Source organism: Salmo salar, chromosome 02 (genome assembly GCF_965601325.2).
Source record: "Salmo salar chromosome 02, fSalSal1, whole genome shotgun sequence".
NCBI lineage: Eukaryota > Metazoa > Chordata > Actinopteri > Salmoniformes > Salmonidae > Salmo > Salmo salar.
In genome coordinates, this window is record NC_138292.1 from 73,795,727 (window position 1) to 73,814,633 (window position 18,907).

Here is an 18,907-nt window from a genome sequence, read left to right on the forward strand (position 1 = left end):
TATTAATAGTGGAATAATCCATCCCCACTTTCTTGTCCTCTTCCGTCCGACTGTCTCCTCCTGGAGGAAGGTTTCAAGGACAGCAAAAGTAGTGCACGATATAGGGAATAGGGTGCATGGTAAAGCCTCTTAGCAGAGACCTATAACAGAGACCTATATTCAATACAAGGTGAAACATCTTCAGAAGATTCAAATCAAAGGGGGAAACCAGAAGGCAGCTAGAGCAGGTATGCTGAGAGGAGAAGAGGAGAAGAGGAAGAGAGGAGGAGAGAAGGAGAAGAGTCCTGAACACAGGTGAGTGTCAGGTCCACATAACCACTGTCTCCTTAGTTTAGTGAGTGTCTTGGTCCAAAATGTCACCCTATTCCCTGTGTAGTGCACTACTTTAAACCAGAGTCCTATGGGCCCTAGTGCACTACATAGGGAATAGGGTGCCATTTGGGGACTGAGACAGGATGTCACGTAACAGAGAAAATCCATGAGTCAGCCGCATGCTGCTTTCTCCTTATACTGACATGGGGGTAATCCCCACTGTGTGTGTGTGTGTGTGTGTGTGTGTGTGTGTGTGTGTGTGTGTGTGTGTGTGTGTGTGTGTGTGTGTGTGTGTTTGCGTGCGTGTACGTACGTGCGTGTGTGTGTGAATAACATTACATGGACATGGGGGACCTGATCCTAGATCAGGACTCCTACCCTGAGACTGTTTATTAGTACAGACCCTGCACAGTACTGAGAGAGTAGTTACCTGGTCCTAGATCAGGACTCCTACCCTGAGACTGTTTATTAGTACAGACCCTGCACAGTACTGAGAGAGTAGTTACCTGGTCCTAGATCAGGACTCCTACCCTGAGACTGTTTATTAGTACAGACCCTGCACAGTACTGAGAGAGTAGTTACCTGGTCCTAGATCAGGACTCCTACCCTGAGAATGTTTATTAGTACAGCCCCTGTACTGTACTGAGAGAGTCAATACCTGGTCCTAGATCAGCACTCTTACCCTGAGACTGTTTATTAGTACAGCCCCTGTACTGTACTGAGAGAGTAGTTACCTGGTCCTAGATCAGGACTCCTACCCTGAGACTGTTTATTAGTACAGACCCTGCACAGTACTGAGAGAGTAGTTACCTGGTCCTAGATCAGGACTCCTACCCTGAGAATGTTTATTAGTACAGCCCCTGTACTGTACTGAGAGAGTCAATACCTGGTCCTAGATCAGCACTCTTACCCTGAGACTGTTTATTAGTACAGCCCCTGTACTGTACTGAGAGAGTCGTTACCTGGTCCTAGATCAGGACTCTTACCCTGAGACTGTTTATTAGTACAGCCCCTGTACTGTACTGAGAGAGTCGTTACCTGGTCCTAGATCAGCACTCCTACCCTGAGACTGTTTATTAGTACAGACCCTGTACTGTACTGAGAGAGTCGTTACCTGGTCCTAGATCAGGACTCTTACCCTGAGACTGTTTATTAGTACAGCCCCTGTACTGTACTGAGAGAGTCAATACCTGGTCCTAGATCAGCACTCTTACCCTGAGACTGTTTATTAGTACAGCCCCTGTACTGTACTGAGAGAGTAGTTACCTGGTCCTAGATCAGCACTCCTACCCTGAGACTGTTTATTAGTACAGCCCCTGTACTGTACTGAGAGAGTCGTTACCTGGTCCTAGATCAGCACTCTTACCCTGAGACTGTTTATTAGTACAGCCCCTGTACTGTACTGAGAGAGTCGTTACCTGGTCCTAGATCAGCACTCCTACCCTGAGACTGTTTATTAGTACAGCCCCTGTACTGTACTGAGAGAGTCGTTACCTGGTCCTAGATCAGCACTCTTACCCTGAGACTGTTTATTAGTACAGCCCCTGTACTGTACTGAGAGAGTCGTTACCTGGTCCTAGATCAGGACTCTTACCCTGAGACTCTTTATTTACTTATCGGCTTCCTATTTCGCACAAAGCCTCCTTCACTTATGCTGCTAAACATACCCTTGTAAAACTGACTATCCTACCGATCCTTGACTTCGGCGATGTCATTTACAAAATAGCCTCCAACACTCTACTCAGCAAATTGGATGCAGTCTATCACAGTGCCATCCGTCACCAAAGCACCATATACTACCCACCACTGCGACCTGTATGCTCTCGTTGGCTGGCCCTCGCTTCATATTCGTCGCCAAGCCCACTGGCTCCAGGTCATCTATAAGTCTTTGCTAGGTAAAGCCACGCCTTATCTCAGCTCACCCATCCGTAGCACGCACTCAAGCAGGTATATCTCACTGGTCATCCCCAAAGCCAACTGCTGCTTTGGCCGCATTTCCTTCCAGTTCTCTGCTGCCAGTGACTGGAACAAATTGCAAAAATCACTGAAGCTGGAGACTCATATCTCCCTCACTAACTATAAGCATCAGCTGTCAGAGCAGCTTACTGTTCATTGCACCTGTACATAGCCCATCTGTAAATAGCCCACCCAACTACCTCATCCCCATATTATATCTTTTTTTTTGTTCCTTTGCACCCCAGTATCTCTACTTGCACATCATCTTCTGCACATCTATCACTCCAGTGTTAATGCTAAATTGTAATTATTTTGCCACTATGGCCTATTTATTGCCTTACCTCCCCAATCTTACTACATTTGCACACACTGTATATAGATTTTTCTATTGTGTTATTGACTGTATGTTTGTTTTATTCCATGTGTAACTCTGTGTTGTTTGTGTCGCACTGCTTTGCTTTATCTTGGCCAGGTCGCAGTTGTAAATGGCCTGCCTGGTTAAATAAATGTGAAATAAAAAATAAATAAAAAATTAGTACAGACCCTGTACTGTACTGAGAGAGTCGTTACCTGGTCCTAGATCAGCACTCCTACCCTGAGACTGTTTATTAGTACAGCCCCTGTACTGTACTGAGAGAGTCAATACCTGGTCCTAGATCAGCACTCTTACCCTGAGACTGTTTATTAGTACAGCCCCTGTACTGTACTGAGAGAGTCGTTACCTGGTCCTAGATCAGCACTCCTACCCTGAGACTGTTTATTAGTACAGCCCCTGTACTGTACTGAGAGAGTCGTTACCTGGTCCTAGATCAGCACTCTTACCCTGAGACTGTTTATTAGTACAGCCCCTGTACTGTACTGAGAGAGTAGTTAGGAGCAGTGATCTTAATGAATAGACAATAGAGTTCTTAATAGATGCCAGTAATAGAGGCTAAACATAGAAGGTTCCTGTCATCATCTCCAGTAGCTCTCACACACACACACACACACACACACACACACACACACACACACACACACACACACACACACACACACACACACACACACACACACACACACACACACACACACACACACACACACACACACACACACACACACACACACACACACACGTCAGTAGTGCAGATTAGTGTGTCTAATAATGTCTCAACTAGCCTAGTAACAACATGATGACCTGAATGAATGGGGCCAGTGACGGACCACAAATTGTCCCAGGTATTTCGGACCATTTTGTTCCTCTGGGCCCCCACACTGGCCCATTTTGTTCCTCTGGGCCCCCGAGACCGGGCCTTTTTTTCCCTTGAAGCCCCCATTATAAGCCAAATAATGGTCATTCTGCAGAAGAAGAAAAAACTATCCAGACCGGCCCACTAGGCTACAGATGGACCTGCCCACCTGGCATTTGCCAGAATTGCCCTGTGGCCAATCCGTCCCTGAGTAGGTCTGAGAAGGAGAGCTCTGGGTGAATGGACTGATATGGCTTTATACAGTGTTGTGTCTTTCTCAAACTCAAAGCACTTTGCGTTTGTGTAACTCAACTCCAATGTGTAGCGATGTGTAAAGGTGTAGTGAACCGAAAATCAATCAGTCAATTTCAATGACTATGTGTGTCAGTTAACAACACTTAAAACAGTTCAACAAATTGCAAATCGGGATATAAGCACCATGCAACAGGTGTGAACGATGACGACCTCTGAGCAAAGGGGAGAGAGGGAGAGAGAGAGAGGGGGAGAGAGGGTGAGAGAGAGCGAGGGGGGGAGAGAGGGAGAGGGAGAGAGAGTGGGAGAGAGGGGGGAGAGAGAGGGCGGGGGAGAGAGACAGAGAGAGGGAGCGAGCGGGAGAGAGAGTGAGAGGGAGATTGGGAGAGCGAGAGCGAGATGGGGGAGAGAGAGAGAGGGAGATGGGGAGAGAGAGAGAGATTCTGAGACAGAGTGAGAGAGGATAATGATTATGAAGGAGTAGAGTGCTGGCTTGGTGATTACCTCGTCATTACCCTGCGGTTGTAAAGTATGGGACATCCCATAATCCTCCCTTCCCCCTCACTCCATCCCTTCTTCTCTCCCTCCATTCATCCACTCTTTCTCCTGTCTATTTTTTGTAAAGCTGGGAGGTTGACGTTTTGATCGAGCTCCCCATACGCACACGCCAGTACACACACACCACACACACACACACACACACACACACACAGTATAGTAGGTGTGCGCGTGTAGAGGGGCTAAATAGCTTGGACATTACACTAGGTCAAAGGTCATTGTGGGTCATTCTGAGGTCATCCTCTCCTGTCTGACCTCTCCTCAACCACTTACTTACTAGTGATTGGCTGTTTTGAGATGTTAAAGTAACTTGTAAACAGTTAGTACAGGAAGTGAATCATTTGTCCATATACATTACTCTCTCCCTCTTTCTCTCTCTCTATATATATTTATCTCTTTCTTTCTCTCCATCCCTCTCTCTCTCCGCTCTCTTGCTGTGCCTTCCTTCTCTCTCTCTCTCTCTCTCTCTCTCTGCTCCTCCCTTCTCTCTCTTTCTCTATCTCTCCAGCCAGAGAACCTTTCAGCACCATATAGATAAGGGCCAGTATTCATAAAGCACTGATGATCTAGGATCAGTTTGTACTTTAAGATCATCATGAATAACATTACATGGACTCTGAGACTCTTAGTGAATGCAGGCCCAGATCAGTCCAGTCCAGCTCTTCTACTCTTCTACTCTTAGTGAATACAGGCCCAGATCAGTCCAGTCCAGCTCTTCTACTCTGAGACTCTTAGTGAATACAGGCCCAGATCAGTCCAGTCCAGCTCTTCTACTCTTCTACTCTTAGTGAATACAGGCCCAGATCAGTCCAGTCCAGCTCTTCTACTCTGAGACTCTTAGTGAATACAGACCCAGATCAGTCCAGTCCAATCCAGCTACATCATTAACACCACTACAGGTGGTTTGGAGGTGGTGTGGTTCATGTGGAATAGCACCACCATGTGGAATGTGTGTGTGTGGTGTGTGGAATGTGTGAGTGTGTTTCTGAAGAATACAATAACCATGATCATCTCAAAAGTCTAAGTCATTATTGAGATGATTCAAATCCTTGTTATTCATCAATCATTTAAAGCAAACAACCAATCAATAAACTTACATTTAAGTCATTTAGCAGACGCTCTTATCCAGAGCGACTTACAGTAGAGTGCATACATTTTTATTACATTTTTACATACTGGCCCCCCGTGGGAATCGAACCCACAACCCTGGCGTTGCAAGCGCCATGCTCTACCAACTGAGCTACAGTGGGACTAACTTGACCGTTATTCATTGCAAAGAACAATACGTTCTGTTTTAATTGAAAACTTCATTACAATTAGTATAAAAACCTATTAAACGTGGTCTTTGCACGTACATTTGTATGGCTGTCTACTCTTTAACCTGTTCCCCCTAATTAGGGGCAGGTTGGCATTTATTGTCATGAATCTTGCCCTGGAGGCAGCTCTGTAGAGTTGGCACAGCTACAAAGTCATCAAATATAACCACACTGCTGACCATAATACCTAATCTTAACCTGAAATTAAGACCAAGAAGCACATTTTGTCCAAGACCAAGAAGCACATGAATATAGGTAAGAATCACTTTGTGGCAGAAGTGTCTGTGGGCCGGGGTTGGGCTAGTTGTGCATGTGGATCACTTTGTGGCAGGTGGCAGGTCTAGGTCTGTTCACATGCGTTTGTGGATGTAGATCACTGTCTTGCAGTTGGGGCAGCGGTGTTCTACGTCCTTACAGGAGTCAACACAGAACGGAATGCAAGAGAATATCATGCACCTAGAGAGAGGGGGGGGGGACGACGACAAAGAGAGAGAGGGAGAGGATATTCAGTGTGTGTGAGAGAAAAAAAGCTACAAATACTATGTGTGTGTATTCCTGTATGTACATGTGTGTGTCGGCCCATGTGTGTGTCAACTCACAGGAAGCAGAAGAGGACTCCACAGATGAGCCAGGCGAGACACCCGGCGACGTGTGTGGTCTCTGTCAGAACCTGGACCTGACAGTGGGGACACGTCATCTGGCCGGGTACGTCTCTTAGCAGCGGCTGCTGCATCACCACCTGGGTTACTGCAGAGGGAGGAGAATACTGGTTAGAACCAGATGTAACTGGTCAGAACCGGATAGAATAGGACAGAACCACCACCTGGGTTACTGCAGAGGGAAGGAGGGAGGGAATACTAGCCAGAACCAGATAGAATCAGATATAACTGGATAGGACTGGAGAGGACCATATAGAACCCCTTAGGATGGAGTACTACTGTTGTAATACTGGACAGGACTGGAAGGGAACATATATAACCCCTTAGGATAGAGTAATACTATAGTAATACTTGATAGAACTGGACAGGACTGGACCATATAGAACCCCTTAGGATGGAGTAATAATATAGTAATACTTGATAGAAATGGATAGGACTGGATATAACTGGACAGGACCATATAGAACCCCTTAGGATGGAGTACTACTTGATAGAACTGGACAGGACAGGACCATATAGAACCCCTTAGGATGAAGCAATATTATAGTAATACTTGACAGAACTGGATAGTATTGGACAGGACCATATAGAACCCCTTAGGATGGAGTACTACTATAGTAATACTTGATATAACTGCTACTACAACGACCCCAACATTTTTTTACCGTTTATTTTTTACTCTACACCTCCACATATGTCGATGATTAGAAACTAGCACCACGACTACCTTATGTCCTGTCAGAGGGGTTGCTAAGGCCAGGTGTTGGTAAAGTCAGGAGATCTAGCCAACACCCTGTGTGCACAGCTGTTCACTTTCTCTCCACCTGGGGAACTGGGAACAACTAATTAAGGAACCCATTTAAGTTAGTTTTCTTTAGGTGTGTGTGTGTGTGTGTGTGTGTGTGTGTGTGTGTGTGTGTGTGTGTGTGTGTGTGTGTGTGTGTGTGTGTGTGTGTGTGTGTGTGTGTGTGTGTGTGTGTGTGTGTGTGTGATGTGCGGTGAGGTCAGTGGTTGAGCACTGGCTATTACCAAAGATAATACTAAAAAATAAACATTGATGAAGCCTACTATAAACTTGACCAGACTCAATGCTAGGCTCATTGACTCCCTCTCAAGGTAAATCTGAACTGCTTTATTTCCTGTTTTACAGCGTTGAGTCCCTTACGGCCACATTGGCAACTCCCTATAGAACTAACCCATAACTCAGGTGACCACATCCCTCCGCCCATAGTCCCAACATACTTAACCAAGGGAACGGAAACCAGGGGGGATATATTTTGAATCAGAGTCAAAATCGGGAACTAACCAGTTCTGGTAGGAATGGCCCAGAAGTGTACTACCCAGTAACTAACTATAAGTTCAATCTTTCTGGGGGTTTGCGGGCTCTGTCTGAGCGTTGGACAAGGGCTGCCTCTGCTTACCTCACAGCAGGCACTTGAACTGCCTGTGGGATGGGTATCTGGGGCTGGGACGGGTATCTGGGGCTGGGACGGGTATCTGGGGTATCTGGGGCTAGGACAGGTATCTGGGGTTGCTCCACAGCGGCCATCATCGTCCCAGATGGGAGGACGATCTGAGGCTGCCTGGGCACCTTCCCCCCTCGCCAGCAGATGAACCATGTGGCGCCACCTCACCACCTTCTCAGCAACATCCACTCTGTATAAGAGAGGAGCTGTAGTGGTGACCACCACTCCTGGTGTTCATTTGTCATTCCTTGAGAAGTCCCTGACGCGGACGGGCGATCCGGCCTCCAGCGACCTGGTGGATTTGGTGTTTTTTCCTGTTGGTAGCCATCCGTTCTGACTGCGGAGAACTCTTGTGCTGACACCTGGTCCGAACAGGGTGGCCAAACATAATCTTAGCTGGAGACATCCCGGTTGTGGTGTACAGCGGTAGGCTGCCAGGGATGGGGGAAACTCTGGTTTTCAGTGTGCCTCCTGCTGCTTTTTCCAAGGCTCTTTTCATTGTCTGGATTGCCCTCTCCACTAAGCCATTCATGGAAGGGTGCTAGGGGTGGAGGTAATGTGGCGAATACCATTGGTTGCCACTCATAAAGATGGCTGCATTGTCTGATGTGACAGTGTGAGAAAGACCATGAGTACTGAATACTTCCCTGAGATGCTCAGTTGTTGTTGCTGAATTTGCAGTGTGGACTGGGAAATCTTCAAGCCATTTTGAGTGAGCATCCACAGCCAACAAGAACATCTCCCCAAGGAAAGGCCCTGCATAGTCAATGTGAATGCAAGTCAAGGGTTTTCCAGGCCACTCCCAAGGGCTTATGGGACCCTTGTGCTGGAGCATTTCATACCTGCTGGCAAGTAGCACAAGACTGCACCTGCTCTTCCACCACTTTGTCCAATCAGGACAGTGGACACGCCATTGCTCCTGGACTAAGCGGCTGACGTTGGAGAGAAGAGGGTCTCTTACAGTCCATTTCTTCAGTTGGCGATGGTCTATTGGAGCTGTTTGGAGCTGTTTCAGCAAGTACACCAATTCAGGGGGACATTTGAGGTCTTTGGGCATGTCTGGAAGTGGCAGCTTGCTGAGACCATCAGTATTGGCGATGGAGGGGCCTGGTCTGTACAGCAACTCATATTGGTATTGAGCTAACATGAGGGTCTTTGGAGTCGTCCGGAGGCGGGTGGGTGTATGTTCTTCAGCTCACCAAGGAGCCCTAACATGGGCTTATGGTCCGTTTGGATGTTGATGTGGCGTCCGTGCGCATACTTGTAAGATTTCTTGCAGTGGGGTTAGGACAGAGGCCAGGTTAGGAAGAAAGTGGCCATAGTAGTTTAACTTCGCAAGGCAGGCCCATAGCTCACTCACATCCTTGGGTTCTGGGGCCTCTGATTGTCCAGAGTTTGAAACCCTTTGGCAGGGACTTTGTGCCCCAAGTACTCCACTTCAGGGGCCAGGAAAACACACTTTGATTTCTTCAGGAGAAGCCCTGCGCTCTCCAGTCTTGACACTAATCTTTCAAGTTTGTTTTTGTTGGTGGTCTTCCTCCATGACACCGGTGATAAGGATATCCTCCATATATACAGTAGTGTAACAGATTCTCCATTGTGCTTTGACAGATCACTCAGGCAGAGGAGACACTAAACAGAGGGCATGTGTACTGAAACAGCCCCTTGTCGGTGTTAATTCTAGCCACTTTGCAGGATTCTTCAGCCAGCACCAACTGCTGGTATGAGTGAGACATTGGCAGCTTGGAAAAGCATGTCCCACCAAATAGCTTTGTGAATAGCTCTCCTCTATCGTTGGCAGTGGGTACTGGTCCAGCCTGGAAGCTACATTGGCGGTTAGCTTGTAATCTCCACAAATCCTGATATTTCCATCAGGCTTCATTACTGGGACAATGGGGGCAGCCCACTCAAAGTAAGAGATTGGTTAGAGTATTCCAGTGGTCTGGAGCCTGTCAAGCTCTGCCTCGACCGTCTGTTGTAGTGCGAATGGCACTTGGTGGGCTTTTGCAGAAGTGCAGTCAAACTGATTGGTCCACCTGAATTTGCACTTCAGTCTCTTTAATTTTCCAAGTTCGTTAATTGTTCCCTCTATCCTTACCAGTCTCCCAGTCCCTGCCACTGAAAAGCATCCCCATGGTATTATGCTGCCACCACCATGCTTCACGGTAGGGATGGTGTTAGATGGGTGATGAGCTGTGCTTGGTTTTTCTACAGACACAGCACTTTGCATTCAGGACAAAGAGTTTCATTTTTGTCTCATTAGACCACAGAATCTTTTACCTTATGTTCTCAGTCTTTTGCGTGCCTTTTTGCAAACTCCAGACGTGCTATCATGTGCCTTTTCTCAGGAGTGGCTTCCGTCTGGCCACTCTCCCATAAAGCCCAGATTGGTGAAGTGTTGTAGAGACTGTTGTCCTTCTGGCAGGTTCTCCCATCTCAGCCAAAGAACTCTATAGTTCTGTCAGAGTGGTCATTGGGTTTTTGGTCACCTCCATGACCAAGGTCCTTCTTGCCTGCTCAGTTTTGTCGGATAGTCAGCTCTAGGCAGAGTCTGGGTATTTCCATATTTTTCTATTTGTCAATGATGGAGACCACTGTGCTCTTGGAAACTTTCAACATTCTAGAAATTATTTTATACCCTTTCCCAGATATATGCCTCATCACAATTCTATCTCGGAGATCTACAGACTGTTCCTTGGACTTCATGGTACAGTTTCTGTCAACAGGTGTGTTTCTTTCTAAATCATGTCCAAACAATCGAATTGGGCACTGGTGGACTCCAATCAAGTTGTATTGACATCCCAAGGATGATCAAATGAAATTGGATATACCTGAGCTCAATTTGGAGTATCATAGCAAAGCGGTGTGAATACTTACAGTATGTAAATAAGTTATTTCTGTATATTTTTTTATATTTTTTTAAAGAATAATGGACAAATATTGTACAATCCAGGTGAGCAAAGCTCTTAGAGACTTACCCAGAAAGACTCACAGCTGTAATTGCTGCCAAAGGTGATTCTAACATGTATTGATTCAGGGGTGTGAATACTTATGTAAATGTGGCATTTCTGTATTTCATTTTCAATAAATTTGCAAAAATGTCTGCACTACTCAACACTTGTGTGCATCTGGGACAGTTAACCTGGCTTTGTTTACTCCACTCACAAACTCGCTAGCAAGCCGTCGAAACCGTGACTCTGTCTTCACAACGTTGTGTCTACAGTCTGCTGGTCGGAAGGAGCTGTAACCCCGAATCATCAGACAAATTACTTTTGTTATTGTGAGAATTTAGAAAAATTATTGAAAATATAATTTCATTTTTAATTTGGCTTTTCACAACAGCTATTTTGATTAAATAATCACGTCACTCTGTGTGTGTGTGTGTGTGTGTGTGTGTGTGTGTGTGTGTGTGTGTGTGTGTGTGTGTGAGACTCACCCCCAGGGGGATTTGTAGGTTGTGCCATGCCCATGTCGTATTGGGGAGGTGGTGGGTACATGCCTGCTTGGGGACCTGATAAATAAGGGATAGATAAATACATCAATAAATTAATTCAACAGAAACCATCTTGCATAATGTACCACCACACAGGGATACAGAGTGGTTGGCCAGCATTATGGGACCACAAACCCAGGGATACTGAGTGGTTGGCCAGCGTAATGTACCACAACCCAGGGATACAGAGTGGTTGGCCAGCATTATGGGAACACAAACCCAGGGATACAGAGTGGTTGGCCAGCATTATGGGGACACAAACCCAGAGATACAGAGTGGTTGGCCAGCCCTTAACAATGATGCTCATGACATCTATGGCTATCGTGACACACTTCCAAAACACTTAATGAAAACACTATTGAAGGGAGTTGCTGTCCAGTAACATTTTAATTTACATAAAGAGTAAGGGCTGGTTTCCTGGACACAGAACAAACCTAGTCCTGGTCTGAAAAGCATGCTCAATGGAGAATCTCTATTGAAATAGCTCTTTAGTCTAGGGCTAAAACTGTCCCTAAGAGTATCAGTGTAGATCTGGTCTCTCACCTCCCTGGAAGCCAGGCTGAGGGGGGTAGGCTCCACCTTTGTCACCTCTCTGGAAGCCAGGCTGAGGGGGGTAGGCTCCACCCTTGTCACCTCTCTGGAAGCCAGGCTGAGGGGGGTAGGCTCCACCCCTGTCACCTCCCTGTACGCCGTAGGCCGCTGGGGGGATGGGGTAGGAGGGAGCTGGGATGTGCTGGGGGGATCCATACTGACTTCTATACTGCTGACCATTCTCCATACTGTCGGGGTAGGGGAGTGTCGCCCTAGGATGAAGACATCCAGGTTAAGACAACTTAATCATTTCATGCGGAAGCGTTTGAGAGAGAGAGGAGGGGGAGAGATATATTGGGGAGGGGGCAGAGTTGAGAGAGGAGGGGGAGAGATATATTGGGGGGGCAGAGTTGAGAGAGGAGGGGGAGAGATATATTGGGGGGGGGGGCAGAGTTGAGAGAGGAGGGGGTGAGGGAGTGAGAAAGAGAGGGGGAGAGAGAGAGAGGTGGGGGAAGAGAGAGAGGTAGGGGGAAAAGATAAGACAGGTGGAAGAGAGAGAGAGAGAGAGAGATGGGGAGAGAGGAGGGGGAGAGGTGAGGGAGTGAGAAAGAGAGGGGAAGAGGGAGAGAGAGGAGGGGTCAACCAGTGAAGAACAAACACCATTGTAAATACAACCCATGTTTATGTACTTTCCCTTTTGTACTTTAACCATTTGCACATTTATTTCTCTTTTGTTAATTATCTACTGCACTTGCATTGACAATGTTAACATATGTTTCCATGCCAATAAAGCCCATTGAATTGAATTGAGAGAGAGGGGTAGGGGAATAAGAGAAGACAGGTGGGAGAGAGAGAGAGATAAAGGGAGCAGAGAGAGAGAGAAGAGAGAGGGAGATAGCGAACACAGTGTCAGAATCTCAATGGGGTCCTCTCTACTCTCTCCTCTCTCTGCTCTCTCTCTCCTCTCCTCATTCTCCTCCAATGGGTTTTGAGAAGGAGGCGAGGAGAGATGACGCGAGGAGCATGCAATTGAGATTCTCCCAGTGAGCGTCATTTATGACAGCACTATAACTAATAAACCTTCAGCAAACATCACATAATGTACCCAGCTCATAATCAGAACCATATAAGGGCGCTCTGTCCTTAAAGGGGACATAGTTACATCACCAGAATGTAACACTTGTCTTGCAGAAAAAATATAAACTTGGCCCATGTTCAAAATCAGTTAATTTGCAATGTACTATTCAATTATCAACAGTTAAAGTTAGTTAGAAAACATTTAAGCGTCACTCCACAATGACACATCAGCTGACAATACTAAATACAGTTTCAAATGCCATATTATGGACCAATCAGATGGAGTTTCGAGAAACTGTAGTCAGTCATAGGCAACCACAGTACAGTATGTCATCTGGAATCAGCTGTATTACACAGTACAGTATGTCATCTGGAATCAGCTGTATTACACAGTGCAGTATGTCATCTGGAATCAGCTGTATTACACAGTGCAGTATGTCATCTGGAATCAGCTATAATACACCGTACAGTATGTCATCTGGAATCAGCTGTATTACACAGTGCAGTATGTCATCTGGAATCAGCTGTATTACACCGTACAGTATGTCATCTGGAATCAGCTATAATACACAGTGCAGTATGTCATCTGGAATCAACTGTATTACACAGTACAGTATGTCATCTGGAAACAGCTGTATTACACAGTGCAGTATGTCATCTGGAATCAGTTGTATTACACAGTGCAGTATGTCATCTGGAATCAGCTGTATTACACAGTGCAGTATGTCATCTGGAATCAGTTGTATTACACAGTGCAGTATGTCATCTGGAATCATCTGTATTACACAGTGCAGTATGTCATCTGGAATCAGTTGTATTACACAGTGCAGTATGTCATCTGGAATCATCTGTATTACACAGTACAGTATGTCATCTGGAATCAGCTGTATTACACAGTACAGTATGTCATCTGGAATCAGCTATAATACACAGTACAGTATGTCATCTGGAAACAGCTGTATTACACAGTGCAGTATGTCATCTGGAATCAGCTGTATTACACAGTACAGTATGTCATCTGGAATCAGCTGTATTACACAGTACAGTATGTCATCTGGAATCAGCTATAATACACCGTACAGTATGTCATCTGGAATCAGCTGTATTACACAGTGCAGTATGTCATCTGGAATCAGCTATAATACACAGTACAGTATGTCATCTGGAATCAGCTGTATTACACAGTACAGTATGTCATCTGGAATCAGCTATAATACACTGTACAGTATGTCATCTGGAATCAGCTGTATTACACAGTGCAGTATGTCATCTGGAATCAGCTGTATTACACAGTGCAGTATGTCATCTGGAATCAGCTGTATTACACAGTACAGTATGTCATCTGGAATCAGCTGTATTACACAGTACAGTATGTCATCTGGAATCAGCTATAATACACCGTACAGTATGTCATCTGGAATCAGCTGTATTACACAGTGCAGTATGTCATCTGGAATCAGCTGTATTACACAGTACAGTATGTCATCTGGAATCAGCTGTATTACACAGTACAGTATGTCATCTGGAATCAGCTATAATACACCGTACAGTATGTCATCTGGAATCAGCTGTATTACACAGTGCAGTATGTCATCTGGAATCAGCTATAATACACAGTACAGTATGTCATCTGGAATCAGCTGTATTACACAGTACAGTATGTCATCTGGAATCAGCTATAATACACCGTACAGTATGTCATCTGGAATCAGCTGTATTACACAGTGCAGTATGTCATCTGGAATCAGCTGTATTACACAGTACAGTATGTCATCTGGAATCAGCTGTATTACACAGTACAGTATGTCATCTGGAATCAGCTATAATACACAGTACAGTATGTCATCTGGAATCAGCTGTATTACACAGTGCAGTATGTCATCTGGAATCAGCTGTATTACACAGTGCAGTATGTCATCTGGAATCAGCTGTATTACACAGTACAGTATGTCATCTGGAATCAGCTATAATACACCGTACAGTATGTCATCTGGAATCAGCTGTATTACACAGTGCAGTATGTCATCTGGAATCAGCTGTATTACACAGTACAGTATGTCATCTGGAATCAGCTGTATTACACAGTACAGTATGTCATCTGGAATCAGCTGTATTACACAGTACAGTATGTCATCTGGAATCAGCTGTATTACACAGTGCAGTATGTCATCTGGAAACAGCTGTATTACACAGTGCAGTATGTCATCTGGAAACAGCTGTATTACACAGTGCAGTATGTCATCTGGAATCAGCTGTATTACACAGTACAGTATGTCATCTGGAATCAGCTGTATTACACAGTGCAGTATGTCATCTGGAATCAGCTGTATTACACAGTACAGTATGTCATCTGGAATCAGCTGTATTACACAGTACAGTATGTCATCTGGAATCAGCTGTATTACACAGTACAGTATGTCATCTGGAATCAGCTGTATTACACAGTGCAGTATGTCATCTGGAATCAGCTGTATTACACAGTGCAGTATGTCATCTGGAATCAGCTGTATTACACAGTACAGTATGTCATCTGGAATCAGCTATAATACACCGTACAGTATGTCATCTGGAATCAGCTGTATTACACAGTGCAGTATGTCATCTGGAATCAGCTGTATTACACAGTGCAGTATGTCATCTGGAATCAGCTGTATTACACAGTACAGTATGTCATCTGGAATCAGCTGTATTACACAGTACAGTATGTCATCTGGAATCAGCTGTATTACACAGTGCAGTATGTCATCTGGAAACAGCTGTATTACACAGTGCAGTATGTCATCTGGAATCAGCTGTATTACACAGTACAGTATGTCATCTGGAATCAGCTGTATTACACAGTACAGTATGTCATCTGGAATCAGCTGTATTACACAGTACAGTATGTCATCTGGAATCAGCTGTATTACACAGTGCAGTATGTCATCTGGAATCAGCTGTATTACACAGTGCAGTATGTAATCTGGAATCAGCTGTATTACACAGTGCAGTATGTCATCTGGAATCAGCTGTATTACACAGTACAGTATGTCATCTGGAATCAGCTGTATTACACAGTACAGTATGTCATCTGGAATCAGCTGTATTACACAGTGCAGTATGTCATCTGGAATCAGCTGTATTACACAGTGCAGTATGTCATCTGGAATCAGCTGTATTACACAGTGCAGTATGTCATCTGGAATCAGCTGTATTACACAGTACAGTATGTCATCTGGAAACAGCTGTATTACACAGTGCAGTATGTCATCTGGAAACAGCTGTATTACACAGTGCAGTATGTTATCTGGAATCAGCTGTATTACACAGTGCAGTATGTCATCTGGAATCAGCTGTATTACACAGTGCAGTATGTCATCTGGAATCAGCAATAATACATCACATCATCTAAGCATCACTGATCTATGTTTTTAATGAGCTGCCCTTCTTAGCCAGGTCACCCTTGGGAAAGAGGTCTACTAACCTCAATGGGACTTCCTGGTTCAATAAAAGTTTAACTAATTAATACAAATTCTAACTTTATGATTCATACTAACCTTGTATTATAAAACAATCTGTTTAATCTTTACTAACAGTAACCAGGTCAGTCTTGAGAACATATTTTATAACAATCTGAACGTAATAAGGAAATGCAGAGGTTATATAACTCCTCTCTATCTATGGGTGTGTCCAAAATGGCCCCCTATTCCCTAGGTTCTGTTGTTACATACACTGGATAGGTGCAGTAATGTGTTGTTTTACAGGGTCAGCCGTGGCAGTACGGTGCCTCAGTACTGATCTAGCATCAGTTTTGCCATTCATATCATAGAAAATCTGATTACATGGGCAGAAGGGACTTGGGCCCATATCCACAAAGCCTCTCACAGTAGGAGTCCTGTTCTAGGATCTGTCCATGCAATGAATAAGTCTTATTCATTGCATGGACAGAGTGGCACAGAGGTCTAAGGCACTGCATCGTAGTGCTAGAGGTATTACTACAGACCCTGGTTCGGTCCCGGGCTGTATCACAACCGGCCGTGATCAGGAGTACCATAGGGCAGCGCACAATTGGCCTAGCTTCGTCCGGGTTTGGCCGTGGTAGGCCGCCATTGTAAATAAGAATTAGTTCTTAACTAACTTGCCTACCGTTCTCTTTACTTTCAGACAAACACAAATGCAGAATACACACACACACACACACAAGCTGAAGAAAAACTGCCCACCTTACGCCAGCTCAGAACACCCTATCCCAGCCCACATTACCCCAGCTCAGAACACCCTATCCCAGCCCACCTTACCCGAGCTCAGAACACCCTATCCCAGCCCACCTTACCCCAGCTCAGAACACCCTATCCCAGCCCACCTTACCCGAGCTCAGAACACCCTATCCCAGCCCACCTTACCCCAGCTCAGAACACCCTATCCCAGCCCACCTTACCCCAGCTCAGAACACCCTATCCCAGCCCACCTTACCCCAGCTCAGAACACCCTATCCCAGCCCACCTTACACCAGCTCAGAACACCCTATCCCAGCCCACCTTACACCAGCTCAGAACACCCTATCCCAGCCCACCTTACCCCAGCTCAGAACACCCTATCCCAGCCCACCTTACCCCAGCTCAGAACACCCTATCCCAGCCCACCTTACCCCAGCTCAGAACACCCTATCCCAGCCCACCTTACACCAGCTCAGAACACCCTATCCCAGCCCACCTTACACCAGCTCAGAACACCCTATCCCAGCCAGGAGCAGAGCGACCGTCCCTTACCTGTCTGGAGCCCTGGAGGAGACAAGGTACTGTGGAGCTAAAGATAAGAGCTGCTACTTCCTCAAGGGACAAAGAAACTGAAGAGAGAGAGAGAGAGAGAGAGAGAGAGAGAGAGAGAGAGAGAGAGAGAGAGAGAGAGAAACTGAAGCACTGAGGAAGAGAGAGAGTGAGAGAGAGGAAGAGAGAGAGAGAGTGTGATAGAGAGAGGAAGACACACACACACACACACAAACACAGACTTTAACTATTTGCACATAATATGACATTTGAAATGTCTTTATTATTTTGGAACTTTTGTGAGTGTAATGTTTACTGTTAATTTGTATTGTTTATTTCACTTTTGTTTATTATCTACTTCACTTGCTTTGGCAATGTTAACATATGTTTCCCATGCCAATAAAGAATTGAACTGAGCAATAGAGAGAGGGGGGCAGGCTAAGCTGCTAGGGAGGTGTCAGGCAGATAAGGTAATAACTTCATCTGAAGTGACTGAATAGTGATGATGAGCTACACAAGCCTGATGGAAAAAACGTCTGTAGGTAACCGGCCCGCCCCTGTCCCTCCCCTTCCCTGTCCCGCCCCCGTCCAGCCCTCCTGGAAGCCTCTTCCCAACAGCTGAAGGTCCTAATCACGTTCTGTGTCTCTTTACCTCTACTTTACACACACATTGTTGTGGTCACCCTCCCTTCACATTTCTCACTGTCAATGGTGAATGATAATTCCTCATGTTTTACCAGTGAAATGTCCATGCAGCACCTGCATACCAACCATTTGTTCTCCATCAGTTTAACAGGGATCTGTATTTAGATCTTGTTGAGTTGTACAGTGTTGTTTTGATTTATGTACAGTGAGCACATTTTAAAGAAGATGGTTTTAACAAACTGTAGCATACCTGTGTTTAGTGTCAATTAAAGCACATATTTTTCCGAGTGGCGTGCGCTGTTGAGTTCTGGCCGCATGAGAGAACTGCGAGCAATATCACCCTAAAATCTCATAGGAAATGAGGTGGTATTTTCTGTCTTACAGCAACTTTATACTAGGTTATTATATTGGGTTGTGTTATGTAGAATGCTGACACGATTTAATCTTGAAGACATTCAGCTTTGATCTCAACAAGATCTCACAGTTTTACCAATTGGACTTCAGCCTCTGACGTTTATCCACGTTTCTCCAAACGTCAAATTTCTAAGTTGCTCCAAACGAGCCACGGCCTGTACACCCCTCTACCATCTTGAAGACGGAGACAGTACAGGTGTATCGAAGCTGGGACTGAGAAACTTTATAAAAAGCTTCTATCTCAAGGCCAT

The 18,907-nt window shown here is 45.3% G+C and overlaps 1 protein-coding gene across 1 annotated transcript; it reads right to left on the minus strand.

Moving 5' to 3' along the window:
• Window positions 1–5,871: 5,871 nt before the first annotated feature.
• Window positions 5,872–17,753, minus strand: LOC106591717 (lipopolysaccharide-induced tumor necrosis factor-alpha factor homolog). The gene is made up of 5 exons (XM_014182937.3): window positions 17,601–17,753; window positions 11,788–12,047; window positions 11,188–11,262; window positions 6,226–6,373; window positions 5,872–6,082 (listed from the first exon to the last, which is right to left on the minus strand). Exons 2-5 carry the CDS (start codon window positions 12,020–12,022, stop codon window positions 5,977–5,979), a joined length of 564 nt encoding a protein of 187 aa, XP_014038412.2. The 5' UTR covers window positions 12,023–12,047; window positions 17,601–17,753; the 3' UTR covers window positions 5,872–5,976.
• Between the last annotated feature and the right edge of the window lie 1,154 nt (window positions 17,754–18,907).